This window comes from Anopheles marshallii, chromosome 2 (genome assembly GCF_943734725.1).
Source record: "Anopheles marshallii chromosome 2, idAnoMarsDA_429_01, whole genome shotgun sequence".
Lineage (NCBI taxonomy): Eukaryota > Metazoa > Arthropoda > Insecta > Diptera > Culicidae > Anopheles > Anopheles marshallii.
Window position 1 is genome coordinate 38376221 of NC_071326.1, and position 21964 is coordinate 38398184.

The 21964-nt window shown below is 41.3% G+C and overlaps 1 protein-coding gene across 1 annotated transcript in view; it reads right to left on the reverse strand.

The window, feature by feature from the left end:
- Nucleotides 1-21964, reverse strand: part of LOC128719645 (protein eva-1) — a 69712-nt gene that overhangs the window by 9719 nt on the left and 38029 nt on the right. The window contains exons 4-5 of the mRNA XM_053813273.1: nucleotides 2429-2567; nucleotides 573-722 (exon numbers count right to left, since the gene is read on the reverse strand). Of these exons, the coding sequence (XP_053669248.1) occupies nucleotides 573-722; nucleotides 2429-2567 (289 nt within the window). The remainder of the gene's footprint in view (nucleotides 1-572; nucleotides 723-2428; nucleotides 2568-21964) is intronic.

Sequence of the window (21964 nt, forward strand, 5' to 3'; positions counted from 1 at the left end):
TAGTGTTAGAGCAGCGAAATGGTGCTGGGCCACACCATTTCATGGCAATTCCGTAGGGATGTGTTACTGCTACCAGAGAACAGTTGCACATTTATTGTATCGGATAGCGGGACACCATCCCAATTCCTTGCTCAAAACCTTTCACCATCCACTTCGGGGCATTCTTCTGCTTACACTTGCTTACTTTTCGAATGGCAGCCCTTGCCGGAGAGTACCTGTCCGGAAGGCGATTGGCCACTGGCTGTGGTTGGGGAAACGGTGTTTCGTTTCCGATTAGCTTTGGGTGTGAAAACGGTCCCCGGGGGAAGGATTTTCCATCTTTTTGAGCCCTTTTTTTTTAGCAAACCCGGGTTTGGGGATCCCCTTAGCTGTCGTAATGCATGACTATTCCAGTGGCTTTTCCGTGTTTAACCGGACCCCTACATTCGCCCACGCTAGAATAGTCAGACACCCGAAGGCACCGGGGTGGATGGAGTTGGGTAGCTGGATCACGTTTGGGGGGTTTCAGCTATTCGACTTTTGAAATAGGACACAGCATAAGCGACCGGTTTTTGAGCGAGCGTGATACTTACTTTCCTCCTTTACGCCCTGCGGTTGCGCGCACTGAAGACTTTCGTACTCGGTTCGACCGTAGTTCGCACTGTAGATTGCTATCCGGGAGTATGGGTTGCAAATTAATTGAATTACATCGTTTTCGCAAGCGATTTTGCTCCGGAACTCGACTGTAATTGAAGACATGAGGATGTGGTTAGAGTGGAATGCGCTAAGGTACCGGACAAACAGCTAGCGCTGGAACAATTGGTTGGCGTTTTGTGCCTTCGAGCGGTACTAATTAGCTGGCAGCGTTAGAAGCATGGTTTGGCATTGTTTGAAGATTTTCAGTAATTGGTTCATCAAATATTTGAAGATATGGGTTTCAATCCGTAAAATAAGACGCTAAAATTGATTTATTTCGCTTGTATTCATGATTATATAGACTAACAGAATAGTTTTCAGCATTATGTAACTTTGATCGAGTAAATAGTAATATAATTGACAATATATTTGTTATCAAATCATCAAGTAAATTATTAATTAAATAGTATATTGCCGTGCATGCGTAAAACCCTAAATTTATCAGATAGAAAGAAAGAAGCAAAGTAAAGAATACAAATCACAATTTTAAATAGGCTTCAACTTCTTGGTGCAATGTCCTTGCAAGCGTGCCTCGAATAATTACAGGATAGGTGACAAGGACCATCAACGACCAAAGTTATTTATCTTGATGATAATCAGGATAACAAACCCTTCTTGTTGTTACATATGCAACATAGAAAAGATCCACCAAGAAGAAAAAAGAAAATATGATTTATTTTATCTTATTAGAACGTTTTTTCTTATTATTCAGAACGTTTTTTCGTATTACCAACATAAAATTAAATGCATAACACAGTGTGAGAGTATAGATTTAAATAATAAACTCATTTTTACCAATCGAATGTTACCCTAAACATTCGGTAAATTATCAAAACAATTTCCACATTTTTATGCAATTTGTCTTAATCGTTCAAGACGTTATGTTTAAAAAAAGAGTTTCAGAGAGTGAGAGTCATTTTGAACCTATATTTGCACAGAATACCTTAGGTCTTCCAAGACCTAGTACCGAGAATCTGTATATTTTCTCCAAAGATGAGAGGACCTCTTCTTGAGGTTCGCCTTCCTGGTTGGAGGCCAACATTTATCTGCGTGCCACCGCACCGCATTTATTTAAACACCATAAACGATAAAGTTCACTCACTCAGCGGTTGAAACATTCCTATGCTAATATTGCTATTTCGGTTGCACAAAACCTGATTCATATTTGTGGCCTACTTTAGGGTGAGCTTAGATTGACTTAGGTTTTAGCATTGGCGGGTGGGTGGTAAAGGTGTAATTATTTAAATTCTTAATGGACCACGCCTTGGTCTGGCTTGGTGGTGACAGGCTTTTGCATGAATTTTGCATCAGCTGGCTTCGGACCAACCGTACTGGCATAATGCTCCATTCATGCAGTAGACATTTATGAGCCCTGGACTTGATGACAACACTGATAAGAACATCTTGCCGGCCCGGGGACAGTCGCAAGATGGACGACAGCTAAAACGATTAATGGTGGCAGGTTCAGCGAAGCAAAGGCGCACGACATATGAGCTGGTGACAGCACAAACGTTTTTAGTGTGTTGGTCAGCATAAATCTGATCGGCTTCTTCACACTGCCGGAGGAGTTTGTAACAGACGCAAGTTTCATCGGGGGCTACACTTTGACCTAAATCTTGCGCTCCCTCCCACTCTCGCCACAGCACACCCCGTGTGACTAGCTTTCTGCCGGTGCATGCCCGGGCAGGCGATCCTGATTTTATCGTGTGTGAAATTTATTGAGCAAACGATGGCGCAAAATAGGTGTACTTACACGGTCGGCACTTGTAGGCCACCTCGACGAACTTCCGCAGGCCCGGGCACGGATCGCCACCGAAGGTTTTCGGCGATGCGCGGAACTTGCAGTGGTGCTTCTTTTGGCAGGCATCCACGACTGTTTGGAGCAGCGAGTACTGTAATGAGAACAGACGGAAGAGGAGATGGAGAGATATTAAACGAGGGAACATGAAGCATCTAGTGCTGGAGAGTAACGACGGAACTTTGGTACGAATTCAAGAGCACACGGATACATTAGTTGCAGCAGTGGTGGCAAAACAGACTCGGGGCAGACTAAACGACGCAGTGCTAACGATTGTTACGCTCGTTGCGGTTATTTTAAAATTAAAATTTATGTCACATGAAATTTTTCATTTTCTATAGTATTTATAATGGTTCGGTGTCTTGCTGGTTCTTGTATTTGAAAAAATGTCAACACAATCCACAACACAGATTTGAACTTTTAATTTCAGTTCTGTTTACATCCTTTTATTTCCTTTTCAATGTTTTTGTTTGAAGTGCCAAGTGCCAAGGTATTGGAATGCTCAGAATAAGAAGAAATTTTATTAACAATAAATTATACCCCGGTTTGTTTGAAAACATAATTAATGCTATAATACAACAAAGTATATTGTGACATTTAATAAATTATTGTATTTTCACATTACATGCTTTCGTGACATCATACTATTGATGCATTTATCTATTTCTTGGATACCTTTTGTCCGCTAATGCATTTTGTTCTCTGTTTATTCCTTTTGAAATATGCTTAGTCCTCATTTGATTTGTTGTCGATTATTTACCTACGAATGACGATTATCATCATTGTTAGAATAACACTAGAGGTTTTCTCCTGTTTGAACTTTTCAGTAGAAAGGTTCATATTTCGGAACCATTTGCTCCCTAAAGAATTTCCCCTGTTTAACTGAAACTGCTGGAGTGAGCGTAAAAGTGAGACAAAAACATTACTCTTTACATTTTCTATTAATGTAAAAGGACTCAGCCACTACTGAGATATCCACGATGTCCAACGGCTATTATAAAAAAAAACATAAATTTTCAGTTCATCTAGCACAAGGCATTGTGCAAAAGTTTATGCTTTCGTAAAAAGGATTGTACATGAATATCCCATTAGCTTCGCCAAGGGCAAATTATGTTTCAAGAAATAATACTCTTGCCCGTATTGTTTTGTAATCTTGTTTACCAAACTTTTACTTGTAACTGTTTCGCAAAATATTCGCCCGCACAATCAACAAGCAGAAGAAGTACAAGGAATATAAAATACACTCCTACAACATAAATTCTTTGAACTGAAGCGAAATTCAATTAATATTCTTTTATATGCGGCCTTGCCGTTTTTACAAAAAAATAAATAAATAAATACATTTTCTGACAAAACTGTACGAATGTACCACTTGTTTTCAATTGATCCAGTGGCGCCGTTTCTTGGAACCGATTGCTCAATCACGCAAACAGTTTCGCGATTTCTTTCATTAATAAAAAAAGAGCAACAACGGCCCATTTTCATCAAAATCTGTTGTTCATACGTAGCAATGGAACATAAAATCAGCAGAGGATGGTACAAATCTCTGTACACATGTTCAATATTCGTAGCCATACCTTTAGCGTTTGCATTTCAGGTCTGTTAAAGTGTACACCCCCTTCCCAGTACAGGGCCACCTTCAAGGGGAACACTTCACCCTCCACGTGGGAAAGTGCTGCCGTGCGGGATGATTCGGTCGCACCTTGGTTGGAAGCTCAAGGTACAAGGATTGCGCATGCAGACGACACAATTTCGCCTCGACTCACGTACAGCCCAAACAGCATGTTTTCGGTTATGTTTTGTTTGTCATTGCCTGCCATGGCTTTACGGTTCGTCATTTGTCGCTACAATAAACCACACACGATCACGGTTTCCATTCGACTTACAACGGCCCGTCACCGAGGTGTGGCATTCCTGTGTCTCGAGGTTCCCGCTGCCTAAAGGAAGCTAGTGTTTGGATTTGCAAATCACCTTCATGGTTCGCTCTACCCGTACAATACCCGTAAGGCGTATCGTATTCCTTAGAGAACGGTGGTTTCTAGCGTCTTGTCAGCAGCGAAACAAGCAAACAGCAATTTAAAGTAACATCTTGAACAAAGCCGCCCGGTTCGGGGAAAAAAGTACAGCCCAGCAACAATTATTTGGCAATAAACAGCAGCAGCCTGTGAGCGAACCGTGGTCCAATCGAAAGTGTGGCCGTGGAATGATGATGCGCGGCACTGGCGAGGCAGCATGCAGGGCGGACGGTTCTCTTCGAGCAGTTTCCGAGCAGGGTTCGGATTATCTACGCCACACTTCATCGCCGAACCAGCGAACCAGCTGTTGACAAGATAGTACTAATTGAGATAAATGCCGTTCTGCCAGGCGCTAAGCTACGCAAGGGCGCGTGTTTTTTGGGTGTGTGTGGTGTTGGTTTTTGGTGTTTCGGGTTTTTCTGCGAAGCATTCCATAATACCCTGACAAGGCGCAAGCTTCCGAATATGCTCTGCTAGCGTTACAGCAAGCTTGCACTGTGGTGGAGTGTGCTAAAAGCATATTTTCAATGGGCTTATTTGCTTGGTGTTAATAGGAATTTTGGTTTTGGCATCGGTTCTACTATTTGCGATAGGATTGAAATACATGCGTTATAGAAAAGTGTGAAAAGAACAGCAATTGAAAGTTAGGGAAGTAAGGTACTGTAGAATTATGCTTTAACCGTTACAGTATCAATTTAATCAACGTTTATGTGCTTCGTTGGCGTGACCTATGACATCGTTAAAGATGAACGTCTGTCAAATCTCTGTGCTCTGTTAGTCTGTTGCTATGACTTAAGTGTGTCAAATTTAATAAACAACATATAAGCTTGCAGTAAGCAATCTATTGAGCTATGTTATTAAGTATCTTGTAATATGAAATTTCTGCAGATCTCAGGAATAATTGGTATAAAAAATCTTAATAATGCGTCAATCAATAATTACGACACATTTTCGCCGTGTCAATGTCTTTTATGATCGAGTTTCAAGGAATTTTCAAACATTTCGATAAATAACCAACCCAAAATTATTCTAAAATTGAATGTTAATCGTAATTAGCAGTGGAAGTAATGGCATAACTCGTAGAAATGTTTTCGAGGAATTTTACTAATGAAAGATACATAAGTTGTTAGCAAAAAATTTGTTTTTAAAACAGCACAGATACATGATCATGTATCATGAACCAGTAGTGATATACAGTTTACCATTGAACAAAACGACTTCAAACATTCATGTTTCCGTATTTTATAAAGCCATTGCTATGCGAATGGATGTAAAGTAGTGTAGCATGTTGTGTGTTGTTTGTATTTTAACCTATTTTAAGCACAAATATCATACAAAATTCTCTTTAACACATGCATCGCATGGAATACGTATGCCTAATCAAAATCGAAACCAGGCCCAGGTAATGAACCAGTGAATTCGCCTGTAACTTCTAATTAGCTCTTTGAAAGCTCTTTCCGTTAAATTAACACCAACAAAACAACGCAAAAATCCCGGCTTGTGTAAACCAACGCAGCCAAGAAAGATATCTGGATAACTTCGGGATTCATTTGAAGTTTTATTATGCATGCGCGCTATTTCATGTTGCAATTTCAATTAGTACGAACTCGTTATTTGCCTGAACTATCCATTCTGTGAGCAAGCTTATGTGCATGTTACAGCATCATTGTTTTCCTTTCGAAAATTGAACTTGTTAGTTAAATTTTAGAAATTGACATAAACAAAATGAAATGTATTTTACATAATCTTATTAGAACTTGATCTATATTAGCAATTTATCACCCCGAGTGCATATTTCTCGCTACTTCATTTCTGCAAGCCGAAGGGAAGGTGTTAATATTCCGGAAATTACTTCCTTCCGTTAGAGTTTTTATTCATCGAGCATCTTTTCAGCTTTCTCCAAGAATTAAGTACACACCAAGGTCAAAAAGCGTAGGCTCGGTGATGTTGCTTTATCTTGGGTGCATAACCACAATATCTGGTTACAGATGCGTGGGAACTGTGGCTTACTTAGCCAGTTACTTTCCTCGGTGTCGGCACAGTACCGTCAAGAGCTTTTAGAGCTGTGCATAATTTAATAGTTTCCGAAAGCGCATTAACGCTGTTGTGATTTGACCAAAGTTTGTGCATTTTCCGGGAATGGCCATCTCGCCGGAATGAAGACTTTTCCTGTGTCCGAACCACTTAGTTGACCGAGACGGTAGATTATATTCTCTTCCATAGAACGACTCCGTCCGCAAAAGCCGGATGCACTGAGAGTCAGTAGAAAAAAAAAACAACGAGAACTTATTTTGTGCCACGATTCTTTGGAAAGGAGGGGAGTTAGACTGTGCGGTTTGGGACGGATTTCATGATTTTCATATCTGTAGACAGCATTTCGGAAGCGTGCATGTCCGGCTCCGGGGTGGTTAGTAGTTGGCATTGGCCCGTTGTCACACGCCGGTGCCAGAAGGTCGATTTTTCCGTGCCGCAGGATGACCGTGTTGCTCCAAACCAGCTGTCAGGCACAGAGCGGATTTGCCTAACGAGGTACTAAATGAGAATAAAGTACCATTCCCATACCGGAAGGCACAGATCACATTAGAGCAGTGGATGCATGTGATGCGACGGTGCACTAGCCTGCAACACGCAAACATCGTATCAGGATTACACACGTCGAGGATGTTTAATTAACTGCACGAAACTCGTGTTGCATATCGTTATCGTTTGGGCGCCTACGGAACACCGAAACCGAATGAAACCTGCAGTGTTATTTTATCATTATTTAAAGAGTAAGCAAAGAAATTTGCCCAAAGTTCCGATAAACTCAAGTAGAAAACTGTGCATGTAGATGGCTTTATTCTGTGTACTGTTACGTTATATAGTACTATTGATTTGTCAATTTTATCAGCTATTCTCGCATTGTATGAGGGTAAGAGCAAATAATTTTTTTTGTGCAATGTTAGTGCTCACATTTAAGCACATTTAAACCATCAAAAAGGAATCCAAAACAAATCATACGTTAGAATAATACAAGGCTTCATATTTCGCTTGGTCGGGTGGAATAGCCGAAAGTTCAACAATAAAGACACTGTCGCATTAACGAACAGCTTTGTACTAAACCACACGTTTAAATATTACATGTACAACCTTTCCGCTCGTGGAAGATTAACGTCTACAAAAGGTCTTCGTTGACCTAATGAAAATAATGGTCGAAAGCACAGACACTTTTGTTTGGTTTGTGTGTCTAGAATGACCAATTACATGGCACTGTACGCTTTCAACTAACTGCCCTGCGAATGGTAAGAAAGCAAAGGTCGTAACATTTTACCACCAACATTTCCTAACACATCATTCGGAAGCATCCAATTTCGGGTTGAATTGGCTTTTGCTTCGGTGCAACATTGTATAATTGAACAAAATTGACAACCCCAAATGCCCAAAACTCCAAAAGCGCACGGGCAACGATGAGACGCTAAATCTAACGAAGGAAATGGAACGAGATATTCAGGAATATCCCCGAATGTGGCACTAAGGTAAGGATAAAAGCAAACAGTGAATAACCACCGTAGAAAATGACGACACAGGAATCAAATTATGTTGGCTTCACTAACGAAATGCTTCATTCGGCTGCTAAGAATAATCAGCTAAAACAAACGACTGTCAATAAGAGCTACGATTGGGTGGAATAAAAAGACATCCTGGGCACTACGACGAACAGAACAAGAACTGCACGGAAAGCTCATATTCTTCGAAACCACGACCGCTAACGTTGCCTTTTATTTTCGCGCTTTCTCTCGTGCACATTTGCGCTCTGTGTGACTTTAGCAGGGCTTTGGCTTGTTCGAAAGATTCTAATTTGGTATTCATCAAAGTCGTACACCATGCAGGCGTCGTCGTATGCAGTTCGGGTGTGTTCCTGCTCCAAATCATCCCAGTGTTCATCGTGTCGTCGGAACATTTATCCGATTAAAATGCGCTTGCTCGTGCTGGGTCTGCTGCCGGACCTTCCGCTCAATCGAAGCGAAAGGGAAAATCGTTCAACAAGGGTACAAAAAAAAATCCTAAAACGGACGTAAAAGAATGACGAACACCAGCAGTGCTGACGCAAGTGAGTGGTATATCGTTACAGAACCGGAACGGGAAATGGTGGCGTGGTCGATGGGTAGCACGGGTGGATTATTCCCGCATTTGCTGAGCGTTTTTTTTTTGTTCATTTCCCTTTCGCATCGTTCCTAACCGTCCGCAAAAAAAGGGTTTTGGTGACAAAAATGGATCTAATACGATGATTGTGAGTCAAACGAATCAGTCGGTGGCACGTCCGAAGAACACAATCTTGTCATAAATCGGACACTTCCGTTTCATTGGCACCGACTCGGCACGGTCGCTGCGCGAACGTTTCCCCGGTGTTTTTGATTTTTTTACGATACGGAAAAAACGAACACGACAATAAAACAAAAAAAAAACACCTCCCGATCCGCGTTTCCTACATAGTTCATCCCGCCTGCTCGTCGTGCCCCATACACGTCCCCCACTGTGACACACGTAGAAACCGAGTCCGAGAGGGAAAAAACACACACAAAACTGATGGAAAAATTGAATAATTTCCACCGAATGCAATGCTGCATCTTGTCTGTTTTCCATTTTTTGCGTTTTTCTCCCCTGGTTCGACTTGCGCGGATGGATAAATGCTGAATCGTGACGATAATTTGATTTGGATTATTGGATTCAAGTAGATTTAATAATATTATGCTCGATGCTTGCCATGGAGATTGCTTCTTTCGCACACGAACCACCTACACAGCTGCACACGAAGTGTGATAGTTTGTGAGGTGCTTAGAACCAAGGGTTTTTATTTCCTTCTTACCCGATATTTTTCACAGCTGTGACAGCATGATACAGGATTTGAAGGTGATCGGTTTATGGGAGTTAAATTCAATTCGCTTCGATATGGTTCGTGTTGGCCGCTTGTTGATTTTCTTCAAAGAAAAACTTTCTAGAATTTTGCATTGATAAGGTGCATTGGAATAAAGCGAAGGATTGCAATACGGATAATGATGCGTCATACTTTGAAGCGCTTTGCTGTTATGATCGAAAGCCGATTGCAAAAGCAAATGTTGCGTTAAGTAACTGTAAAACAACGATTCTACAGTATTTTTAGAACTTTTTATTGTCAACTGACAAAATTTCACAAGACATTCACAATTAGCAAATAAAAAAATGAAAATCTTTTGTCTTCTTACGCTGTTAAAAGATCAGCGTTGTGAGGTTCTCCTATCCTCTTATTTCACTTATCCCTAAATTTCTTTCCTCTCGTCTACACTCCTAGAATGTAATACGTTCAGCCAGAGTTGTCGAACCCATCGCAACAGCAAGCTTTATAATTCAGCTAAAGCTTAATTTTAATAAATAATTATGAGAAATCATAAGAAACTTGTCCTAACTTCTTTAGCCTTAGAAACTAAATCGAGGGTGTACTTAAATAAATTGGTTTCATTGGCGTAGAAAAGTGTTGTTGTATAAAGTCTTGAAGATGTTATGATGCATCGTGAAGTGACGTTCTATGACCATTTGTACTAAACGCAGTATTTGTAAAGTGCTAGTATTTTTTTTAATATAAAAATGGGTGTAACTGTTTTCCCTACGGGCTGAGTTTGTCAGCAAAGGACGTTGACATTTAATGTTATTCCCATGATTAATAATTGTTGTTTACTGAATGTGGTATAACATGATTCAAGGTTAAAATCGAGTTAAATTTTTTTTTTACCGATAATAAAGTTGCCATATATTATCATATTTCGAAGTAATATGTTGAATTAAGTTGACAAAATTATCAAGGTATGAGTTTTTCTTCTCGATTAACATATGTTTTTAACTCTCTAAGGTCAACATCAATTCAGCCACATGGAGAGATTTAAGGCATTAGTTATACATATTATTAAGTCCTTTTTTGTTAGAAGATGTGATATTTGTAAATGGATTTAATAGCAGTTTGTAAATGGGTTTAATAGCAAAGAGATGTGCAATGCTATTTGGGAAATAATTTCGGAAATTTTCTGCAAAAGTCATTAATGTTTTACACAACTTCTAGAGCATTATACAAGTGAATGGTGCAGCTTATTTATGCTCAAACTTTCACTTGCTGCATACAGCAGCATACAGGCAATAGCAAACTTACGCTCCGATTTATGGTTAGCAAAGCAGATTACCATCACACCTGGGTGATCTCAACATCGGCAACCAGAAAACAACTTGTTTCTTTTCGGATCGATTATATCGTAAGCACTTGTTCGACGTAGTTTCTGCAAACGTGCTGTACGCTGTACCATGTGCTGTGCAATTTCCTTCTCCAGCTGCTGCTAGCAAACCCTTACACCCGACGTACTTACACCGGTGAACATACCTTCGGACGCGCATTTAGAAAAGCGTTTTGCATTTTGCGCACAAAACTGTTACAGGATTGAGTCATAATCCCTCGTCCTAAATCTGCTTCCTGGTTGGATTACGGTGCTTAGCAGTTACGAATTTATGTGCACTTTTCCATCGATATTTCACTCCGCTCCCTGGGAGGGTGATAAGCCCAGTTCCGTGTGGCGGTCCTGGCGATGGGAGAAATAAATTGAAATATCGAAAACCCCTTGCTTAGTATCACTGCCATCGCGGATCGCATCCGCACCGGGTTCACACGGAGTGTGCCCGTCGATCAATCGCAACCCGATTGAGAGAAAATGGGTAAACGAAATTTACGCTCCCGTCCCTTTACTGGCAACGCGGGCGTTGTCCAAATTGCGGACCCACAAGTGAAGCGAAGTGGATCTGTGACGGGCGGTGAGTCCTTTTGCTGAAGCAGCGAGGACGAACGGTAGATAAAAAGTGTTGCATATTTATGGTTTACGGAACCTGGTTTTTCCCGCTACCAAGGAATGATTTTGATGTCTGGCCCGGGACTAGTGTGCTTTGTGGTTGCTGTTGGGTTGAATGCGTTACGCTTGTTAAAGGATCTTTTCAAACATAGCGTAACCCATCTGACGGATGGACCGGTTGGACGAAGAGCTGGCGCGAGATTTCCTGCCTGGCGTGATTCGATGGGAGAACTTTTACTCGTTTACTCGCAAACGGGATCAACATAAATTTAGTGCATACCGCGAATTGGGACGGTGGAATGGTACGGCATGCAAAATGAGAGATATTTGCTGAATTCTTCGAATGGGCATGGTAGCTTTTTTCAACCACCCGTCATCATTTTTTTAAGGACCATAGCATTGTAGCGAGGATTTATATGAGGTCCGTGCTTGATCTCACATAAAAGAAGCATGCGTAATAAATGTGGAAGCAAAAAAAAATCATATTCCTTTCCCCTGTACTGACTATGGACCGCAACATTCGTAAAGAGGTTCATATTCCCAAGGGCAACGATGTAGCACAATGTAAATGGGTCATCTTTCCGTTGGAAACATGCATGTTATGCTGGCCTCGTGAAATGTATGAGTGAATATTCTGTAGGAATTTCTAGTATCCACGGTAACTTTATCGAAGATTCTCATATAACACAAGCGAGTTTGTTCAAATTGGATCAGTTTGATGAGTAAATAACATTCATAGCTGGACGTACCATACGATATAGTTGTATAACGTGAGTAACATATCGAGTTTGTTAACAATGTTTTTCAAAAAGTTAAAATTTGCGACATTCACCTCGTTGGGGTTGCATTTGAAGTTAGTTCCGGCATTCCGAGAGTGATATTTTAGGTTCCGAATAACAATGACCAATGAAGACGAAGAATGACAGCATATGCTAGTTGCAGACGTATTCTGCACGCATTGAAAAAGTGACATACTGTGTCGCAAGTGAGCATTGGTTGTCGTGTAAAATCCATGAGAAAACACAAAAACTCCAACACTAGGTGCCAACAATGTTGAAGGAATGGTAAACGGAGCGTCGCCAAATCATTGGTAGAATGTTTATTCAACAGTTCCAAAGTGAGTTGTTCTTGGATTGTCATCTATGAAGAAAAGAGGATTAATATCGAGTATATTTATGTCGTTCACCAGGCAAAGTCGATCCAATCAAGACACGGCATATTGATATTGCAACGTATGCACCATAGACGTTAAGAGTATACTGAATAACCTTAACTAAACTACGAAACTAATGTAGGAGACTACATGTTATTGGCAAAATGAGTACCAATAATGAAATAATTGGAACTGACTGCAATCGGGTTTGACTTAGTATTTTATTTTTTGCTAATGTTGTTGCAAAATAAGATTTATGGTTTTATTTTCTTTTTCGAGTCCGCTCACCAATCATTTCTTAAGGCTTAATCTTCGAAACATTTTTCACTTGCCACATACACTACACAGTTTAATACAACACTTTCATGACAGCTTCGTATGCAAAACACGTTGTCGCCCATTAATGGTGAAAGGATTCTTTTTCCCTTTTTCATTTTTTTGTGCATAAATATTTTCCACTTTCCACGATGGTACGTCGGCACTTTCCCAATGTAAGACTCGCGATACGGATTGTATTAGCAAAACTAGGTTTCAGAGCGGCAAAGACTGGCTGGCACGGTACTGCCAAATCCCAACAAAATAAAGCATAAAATTTTAATACACAGATTTAGCCAGCTCCGTGGGCTGCGCCCTGGTTGCAGCAACTGTACGCCGTGGTTAAAAAGATTCCGCATGGAAATGGAATAACAGCGTGGAAAAATGAACACATCCCGGGTTGGGTTTTGGTACAGCTCTGCTCTGCGGCCAGGACAACAAAGTTTTTCTTTTCTTCCTTTCCGTGCACACACGGCCACTCGTACAGCCCTGTACTGGTATGGTTGCGTGGGGACAGGTTCTGGAAATACATTCGAACCGGGTTTTCGTAATGTGTGTTTTGGTAAAACTGGCAGCCGGTGCCTTTCAATTGCCACATTTACATCGCAGGTAACCACTTTTCATGCTCGAGTAGCTTTAACCGAGCCGTTTCGGGCGCAATAGCTCTCCCGAGACGATGGCCATGTGTATATGCGTCATCCCAGTCGAGATGGTGTGGTGCATCACACGTAAACATTGCACAGAAAGCATGACTACGGTTCTGCGTTTTGGAGTTTCCTGTTCACTGTACTGGCGGGCATTCATCTTTGCAAAGCACAAACGTGACAATATGGTAACCGGGTGAGCTCGTCTTGCTGCAGACCGGTGCGGGAAGTTTTGTGAAGCAGCACCGGAAGCAAACGAGAACAATTCTGTCTGCGTCACACAACAACAACTGAGCAAACGGCTGGGAGTGATTCCGGCGACATTTCCAGTGGTTGCCATTGTCATCATTCGACCGTCAATATACCTTTGCCTAACGTAAAATGAGATTTGGTTTTACTAGTGGCGCTTTTGAAGTCAGCCATGTTGGACGCTTTTTCTTTCAGCTGATGAACCCAGTTTGCCAGAGTTCATTCGGATCCACTTCAAAATAGTTTGTTCTACGTCTGTTAAGTTTAGTTAGACAGCGGTATTAAACAAATCGATAGCGCCGATGGCGCCGAAGCAACCCAAACAAAAGAGGACATTGTTCGACTTGAAACACTAGCCGAAGTGTAAAACTCAATTGGAGACTGTTCCAATCACAGCGGCAACTTCGTAGACAGTGAAAACAGTTCAAACAGTTTACCACGGTTTACCGTTGACCTCGGGCATGAGACCATTACAACTACCACCGCTTGAATGCTACATTCACCACGGACGATATTGTTCGCGGTGACTTTATCTAAACCTGCTTTCCCGAGAAAAACTTATGACATTGCAACAAAACAGGACAGCAAAAACTGTAGCGACAACAAAAAAAAAACACACACACAACTGGAATGTGCCGTTAAGATGCCAGGAACGTGCACTTTGAACGACAGCAACGTGCGGAAGCTCGTGTGGGCTTTCGCTTGCAGCGTTGTTTGCTTCCTGCTGTAACTGAAGTTGCGGTACACTGCAACCGAAACATTCCGAGCTTCATGGTGGAAAGTGTTTCAATTCCGTACACGATGTACTGCTCAACTGTAACTATACGCGGGATTCAGTGCCGTATTTCCATCCCGCTTCGACACATTCCTTCTCGTTTTGTAGCACATTTTCAAAAAATAGGGACAAAACACGGTACACTTACACACGCGCACGCTCGTGCTCCCGTAACGATTGTGTGGAATAAAAAGGATTTGAAACATTAGCTTTTATGCACCCGTACAGACTCATTCAATTTTCCAGCTCGCTTGCTTGGGTCCCGGATGTGGTTAGTTGATTTCGAACCATTTTCCTTTCCGCTTTCAATTTTGCATCGCACCAGAAGCAAACGACAGTGGGAAGTAATGTCGTGAAGGCGATTATGTAAGGATAGTCGTCGAAAAATCCCAAGATGGTAAAAGTTGAAGTGGGAGGTAACACAAAGCTTGAAGTGTCAAGAAAATCGGAACCACTTTGCCCAAGCAAAGCTGGACGTTGCCATAAACAGAGCGATAATAGAAAATAACACTATATTTTAGTTAACTTTACTTCTGTACTTCCGATGAGAAGGTGACAGTTGTCTTTTGTGTTTGGGAAAATTGCACTTTCCTAGAAATATGTTGAATTGCTTAATCAGTAGACGACGAATGTACCGATTCTAGGTACAGCTAAATGAATTGTTCAACAGGATTCTAAGTCATCAGCGTGGAATGTTCATGCATGAAGATTCTCATTAATTGCGCTAGATGTGCAAAGCAATCATCACACGAGCAATCATTAAGACACCAGCGACGGAATGCAATTTAGAATGCAATTTCATGCAAAACATACAGGCAAGCTCTATTAGAATTGCATTACGGATGCAAATTGAATTTTACTCCAAATTGAGAACAATTCCTCTTTTCCCATTGCCATGTTTGCCACCATGCAACAAGCTCGTGTAAATTAGAAGATACTCAATTACAGTTAACAGGAGAATAAAACCCTTGTAAAATAGTTTCAAATGATTACCGATCGAATTCACCTGCTAGTTCTTTGATTAGCAAATGGCAATGCACGAGAGATGCTCATTCAAAGGAAGATGCATTAGAAGCTCATCAATTTTAAACATATTTTTTCATTGAAGCTTAAGAATGATACTTATTTTCGAAATTTGATTCATGAGAGTAGCTAGCAGTTGACGGCATATGGACGACTTATTTAATCGAATCGAAGTTGTAAAGTTTTTATCACTGTATTCAACCTCTTTCTATATGATATCTGTTTTATTTGGCCAATTCGGAGCTATTCTAAATTAGATTCAAATAGCGCAAGTTCAAACAGTTCAAATCTACACTTTCGGAATTGACTCATTAGAAATGTTGTTCATGTGTGAATGCAAATCCTTCTGTGCGTCGGCCTAGAAAACTTATAGGTGAATAAGATTATTTTTGAAAAGGGATTGAGAGCGAAAACTTTACCAATTATTATTTTAATTCTACTTTACAAAATCCAGGAAAGCTCCAACTTCGGTAGCTAACATCGTGATCCCTGCAAACGTCCCTGTTGCAGTCATAAACGTGATCATCGCTGAACGTCTAGGAACAAATGCGTATATTGTGAAAACTACATAGAACAACGAATTTTTGCATTGAAAAATTTCAGAAAATGAGAGTGATTCAAGATCTATGTCGACTCAGTCCAGTACAAATTGAGCAGAATACAGAAAAAGTTTGAATTTTGTTAATTAAACTGGAAACCCCTGCAAATGAATTTAACTTTATCAATGGCCCTAGCTTCTGAAGCTTAGAAATGGAGACATAAGCAATGCAGAAGCATAAAGTATGGTATATGTGTTAGTTTCTTAAGTTTTTTTTATAAGTGAAGGTGGAAAAATTAATCAGGCGAAGACGATGAAGGAGACAAAGAGATAAAAAGACGCAACGAAAAGACTAGCAACAGGATATATAAAATAGAAGATAGAATGATAGAGAACAGAAGATACTGGAAGAAGATTGACGATTTCTTGAAAAGCATTGTTTAATGTACTTCACCTATTGCAAATACTTCGAGGTCAACAGTGCAATATTAAAGTAAAAACAAAACCGATGTCATTTGCGTCTGATTTTTCATCGTAATTTTCAATTGCATCACAGGGCACCGAGCGTTGCACTTTACTGGCACTGTTTCAAAATTCATTCGGCGATCCTCAATTCACTCGCCCAAAGATCTCTTTTATGCACGTTTTGCTTGAAAAACCGATTGATTGTAGCACGGGAGAGTGGTATAAAATGAATTGACTCGTGTTCAGATTGTGAGGGTAACTGAATGCTTCCATTGCTTGTCCCATGACAACCGACTTCACCAGGATCGCCAAGTGTGCAGCGAGCGTTAAAACGAAACGTTCATCTTTCTTGTTCACGTCGTCGTCGAAGGCGGGACGGTGGACATGTTGTCGTGCACAGTTTTAACTGCACAAAAAAAAACCAGTTACGCCAGACGTTGACGACACGTTGACGAAATTTAGCAATACTCCGGTGGCCACCTTCAAACTCTAAACTCGTCGTTCATCATCACCCCGAATCCGACCGAATTCCCGCATCCCCGTTTGACGATCAGTCACCGGGTGCACAAGGCAAAAGGGGACCACGCGCTCTCATGTGGCCCATATCAAATTGAGCACAAACCCGGCGCTTTGAAGTGAGACAAAAAGGCGGCAATACACTAGCCATCGGAGCAGGTAGACGGAGCGTAGAGAGATCCTTAAATTTAACAACCTTTCGAGATTCGCGATCCCTCATCCGGGCGGGTTCCCTTTTCGTTTTCTTTTTTTAATGTTTTGAGGCAACCCGATGCGGCCCGCGTACGAAGCACATTAATCTTCTTCAGCACACAGCACCATCGCCACGATGGCTTGGTATAGCTGACACAGGATTGCTGCAATCCTTCGTTACTTTGCATCGCTGGGGTTTCGTTGACACCCAGAGCCCAAAAACGCCCGTCACCGTCAGAGTTCCCGATTTCGTTTCAACGGAAACCGCCTGACTGATGCCCTTTTCCAAGCGCCTGGACCCGATCGGGTGATGTTACGGGAGAAGAGTGAAGCACACACAAGCTTCCAATGGTTTGAAAGAAAGGTTGGGTGCAGTTAAGAAACAGGTCGCCTTTAGTGGCCCATAGCAACCGAAAAACGTAAGATAAAAGTGTCACATTTGCTGATAGTTACATAATTCATGGCGTATGGTATGGGGTCACCAAAAGCTCACCGTATGTGTGTGTATTTGTGCGAATCTGCTGTTAGTAAATCTTGGAATTGGTTCAGTTGACATCGTCCCATTTCATTTCTTTTACATTTCGTTGCGCTCATCATGCCTCGCTTACTTCGTCAAGTGGTTGAAGGTTCCGTATCGATTTTGTGACAGTTCCGGGAATGTGAAAAGCCGAAAAGCAACTTCAAATAGTCCTTACATATTAAGAAGGTAAGTAGGAGTTCCCATGAAATAAGCGTAATATTCTATATGGCGTTGTCACCAGCAGGAACAATGTTTAATTTATTAGTTTTACAAGGAAGTTGTTTAAGGTGTTTTTAACGATAAGTTGCCTAAGGAAACAAATCGAAAATAACTGGCTTTATTCCAAGGAACTGCAGATTTATTGTGAAAAGGTGTTAAAATTACAACGCTATCCTAGTTCAGCCTGAAAATTTGAGTTTATTCTTGATTTTTTTTCAAGTAGATGCGGAATATGCAGCGATAGATAAGTTTCGTTAACTTTTTTGTTTATTTTTACATATGAAATAGATACTGAGAACAGATTTCTCACGTGTCACAACATTCACAAAATTATGGTCATTATAATTATGAATTATTAATTATAATGACCATAATTTTTGTAATTTCACAATTTAACAAAATAAAAAGAAAAGCGGAAAACTTCCATGTATGTCAATGAATGGTCTACTAGAACTTCAGAAGAATACAGATAACATAAAATCATAACATAACATAAGATAACATAAAATAACTCAATAACATAAAATCTCTGTAAAGGTGGCCTTGAATGTTCGATTAGACAATAGGAGAATAGAAGACACGTAAGTAACAGTAAGGCAGCCTCACTTTCATGTAGTTTGTGCTTTTTGTAGAACTATAAGAACAATAAGGAAGCTGTTTCTTGGAAGTACCTAAATACTTTGTAAAGACAATCTTAGCAAACATGACGAGTGGCGAGGTAAGAACGAGATCTGTTCTGAAACGTATTATAGGTGCAGCATGCAAAATTCTTACTGCAGGTTTCACGCCACCGAGTGCTACAACACATTTCTCAAAATTGCACCATTCTCAAGTTAACACTCCAACACCATCGGTGCCCAATCTGTGCACTATATGTAGGGACCATTTCAACGCCCCTTGTTAGAAAACGGGGAAACAGGAAACGGAAGCGGAAAAACAAAGTGACCCAGGACAAGGTTTGGCCCGAGTATAATGTACTCCACCATGAGGAATGTCCCGCCCTGGCTACCGTGTTGGAGTCTGCATCTGGACAAATGGGAAGTTTTATTGTGCGGGATACATACATCTACCATACAGCACAGAGTTTGCCTTCAAGGCCAAGACCAAAGTGAAGGGTATAATAGCATGGCAAGGCGTACTGGCGTCATTCGCTTTCGGTGGAACGGTGCATATATGTTTGTGGGTGTAAGTGTGGAAAACACTAAACAGTCATTTATATGCATGAAATATGTAGCATTGTCCTATAAAAATGTAAAAAATATCCAACATCGTAAACTTGCTTCCCTTTTTTTTGTAGCGAAGCGACTCCTCCTAGCACGCTGCCACTGGAACGGCAATGAAGTTGCCTACAAAGCCACAACCCACACTCATGCCGCTTAGCACATACACGCATAAATTGCATTCCAAACATGTCGGCTGGAGAAAGAAAAAGGAAACAGCAAGCAAGAAACAAAGAGAGAATGAGAGAGAATGTACGAGAGTACGTGAAACGGCTAAGCTTTCCCTGTACATTGCTTACTCCTGCTGGGACAATATCTTTCGCTTTGCCAAAGCCAGTCAAAGCCTCCCAAAATGACGCATGAAAATGAAGATGAAATAAAATTGCACAATACAGAAAGGAGTGTCTCTCACGACTGAATCGGAAACAAACTGGATCGTATGTGAATCCAAATGTGATGGTCGATGCCGGCGATGAGACATGAAGCGTAAGGAATTCCTCAGCGTTTTGAGCATTTTTTTTTTCTCCTTTGGCAGATCATACTTCTGGGCCCCATTACACCAACCGGAGCGGTAGTTCATTAGATGTACCATAGATAGCGAATGGTTTTGGGGCAAAAACTCGAGGAAAACCATTTGGGCGAACAATAAAATTGACATTAGAATAAAACGAAGCACAGCGGCAGATGTTGAAAGTGCTGCCTTTATTCCCTGCAGTATAGACCGGTATCGTTTTGCGTAGACTCTTCGTTTAACTGCGCCTGTAGTCTTAGCTTTCCACATGTGATGATAGACGCTTAGCAGAGGAAAAATATGAAAGTAACACAGCACGACACATCCGCATGGTCGTTTTTTTGCTGCTGCTGCTGCTGTTGTTGAGCCTGTCCATCTCCGGTGCGATTCAGTTGGCAGCCTTTGTCGAGCGGGCACGTCACTTACAAGTGATATCGTTGGTCATTTTGAAATATCTTTTCAGCATTCATCATACTGCTTTCACCCAACGGATCTTCGGTGGTGTGTTTGGCGCACCCAGCTGGAAGTCAAACCTGAAAACCATCCGAGATCCTTTTCGCCGATTGCAACAGAGAGGAGATTGAAAGAGGGTTGACGGCACAGGGAAGGTAAAAAATGTGCCCCGTAATGCGGTGGTCAGTTTGAAGAGGGTTCACTTCTGGAGGATGGGTTTGATCTGCAAAATGAAACAACTTGACGCGCGCTCCGGGCCGGCTGGGCCTGTTTTATGGACTGTTCGACTATATTATTTACGCTTGAATAAAACATTAATGTAAGCTGCAGTGTGTTTCATTTTTGCTGTCCTTGCAAGGCCAAAGCCAAAGAGTACAATCGATTTTCGATTTCCGCCCAATTGCAACTGGACCCATGATGCCGTAGGAACATAAAGTGATACAAGATAAGGCCATAGCACTTGTGATCAATTTCACCGTAAAACCCCCGTAATAGAAGACATAAATAAACCTCAACACACAGGAAATGATATGTCGGCGCCACATTGTGCTACGGCAGACATCAAACTAATTGTTCCAACCTGTTACAAGCAAACGTCTGTGTGATTACAAAACGATTCACACGATCACTCAACTCTGTACGAAATAATAGCAGAAAACGAAGGTTCTGCAAAGTGGAACATCGCCGATTTGGTGGATTGCAAGTGTTTGCCGTCATTTTGCTTTTGTTTTGCTGCTGTGTGTCTCTTCTAGCAACAAACATACAATAAAAGCTTACGATCGTTGCCTTTGCTCAACAAATACGTGTCCTTGGGGGCTAGTATCGTCCTTCCGGCAGGCGTTATGTGCTACTCTCGCCATCGACCCTCATCCAATCCATCCTGCCCCGAAACGTGCCGTGTACGTGGGTGAATGACCGAGGTGTGCAGTTGTTCTGTTGGCGTTATTCAAAAAGCTGTGTATATATTTTTTCGTTACCTCCTACAACAGAGAAAAAGCTTTCGCCTTGAGTGCAATCAAGCGTTGCAAAATGGGTTGTCTGTGGAAGAGGTGAAGGAGGGGAGAAGGGGGGGGGGGGATGGGGGGGGGGTTTGAAAGGGGAGGGCACAGAACCGGGCACCGGAATGGGAATGGTTGCGATGAAAAATTCAATATTCTCACTTGTTTCACGCCCAGCAGCGGTCGCGTTATGCCACATCGGGTATTCTGAAGCCTGACAAGCAAGAGCAATGCCTGCGGTGCTCGAATGTCTCGGACGCGAAGCGAAACGTTCTGTAATTTTTCGCAACGGAACGCGAAATGGGAAAAATGGCAAACGGAACAATATAATAATGTACCGCTAGATATGTGTGTTTGCCTTGTGAAGAGTTTTTGTTGTGGTGTGATAAGCGTCGAATGCACGACGGAAGAATGCCTTCCACCATATTACTTCCGCACAAGGGAAACACATCTACCATCTCGTTTATTCTACTTCCTTTGCATAGCTGTGGACTGTGAGTGGTGAGAATGGTTTGTTTTTTTTTGTCGCTCAGTTTATTGCTTTTTTTTGTAATTATAAACTTTAATTTTTCGAATAAAAATTACGCAAAGTGCTGTTTCATTCTGCAAATATATTCAACACAAGTCTAAACATTACCATTCCTTTGCTTTTCCAATTTAGCAAAAGCTTTCCCCTTTGGGGAGGTGAGTTGCAATTCAACCAAAATTGCTACGAAACAACAGAAAATGCCCCAGTGACAGATTGACCAACAAACAGCATAATGCTTCCCTCGCTCATCACAATCAGTCATGGTTAGCACAAACACACGCGTTTGTTTTACTTGCACTGCATCGAACGCTTTA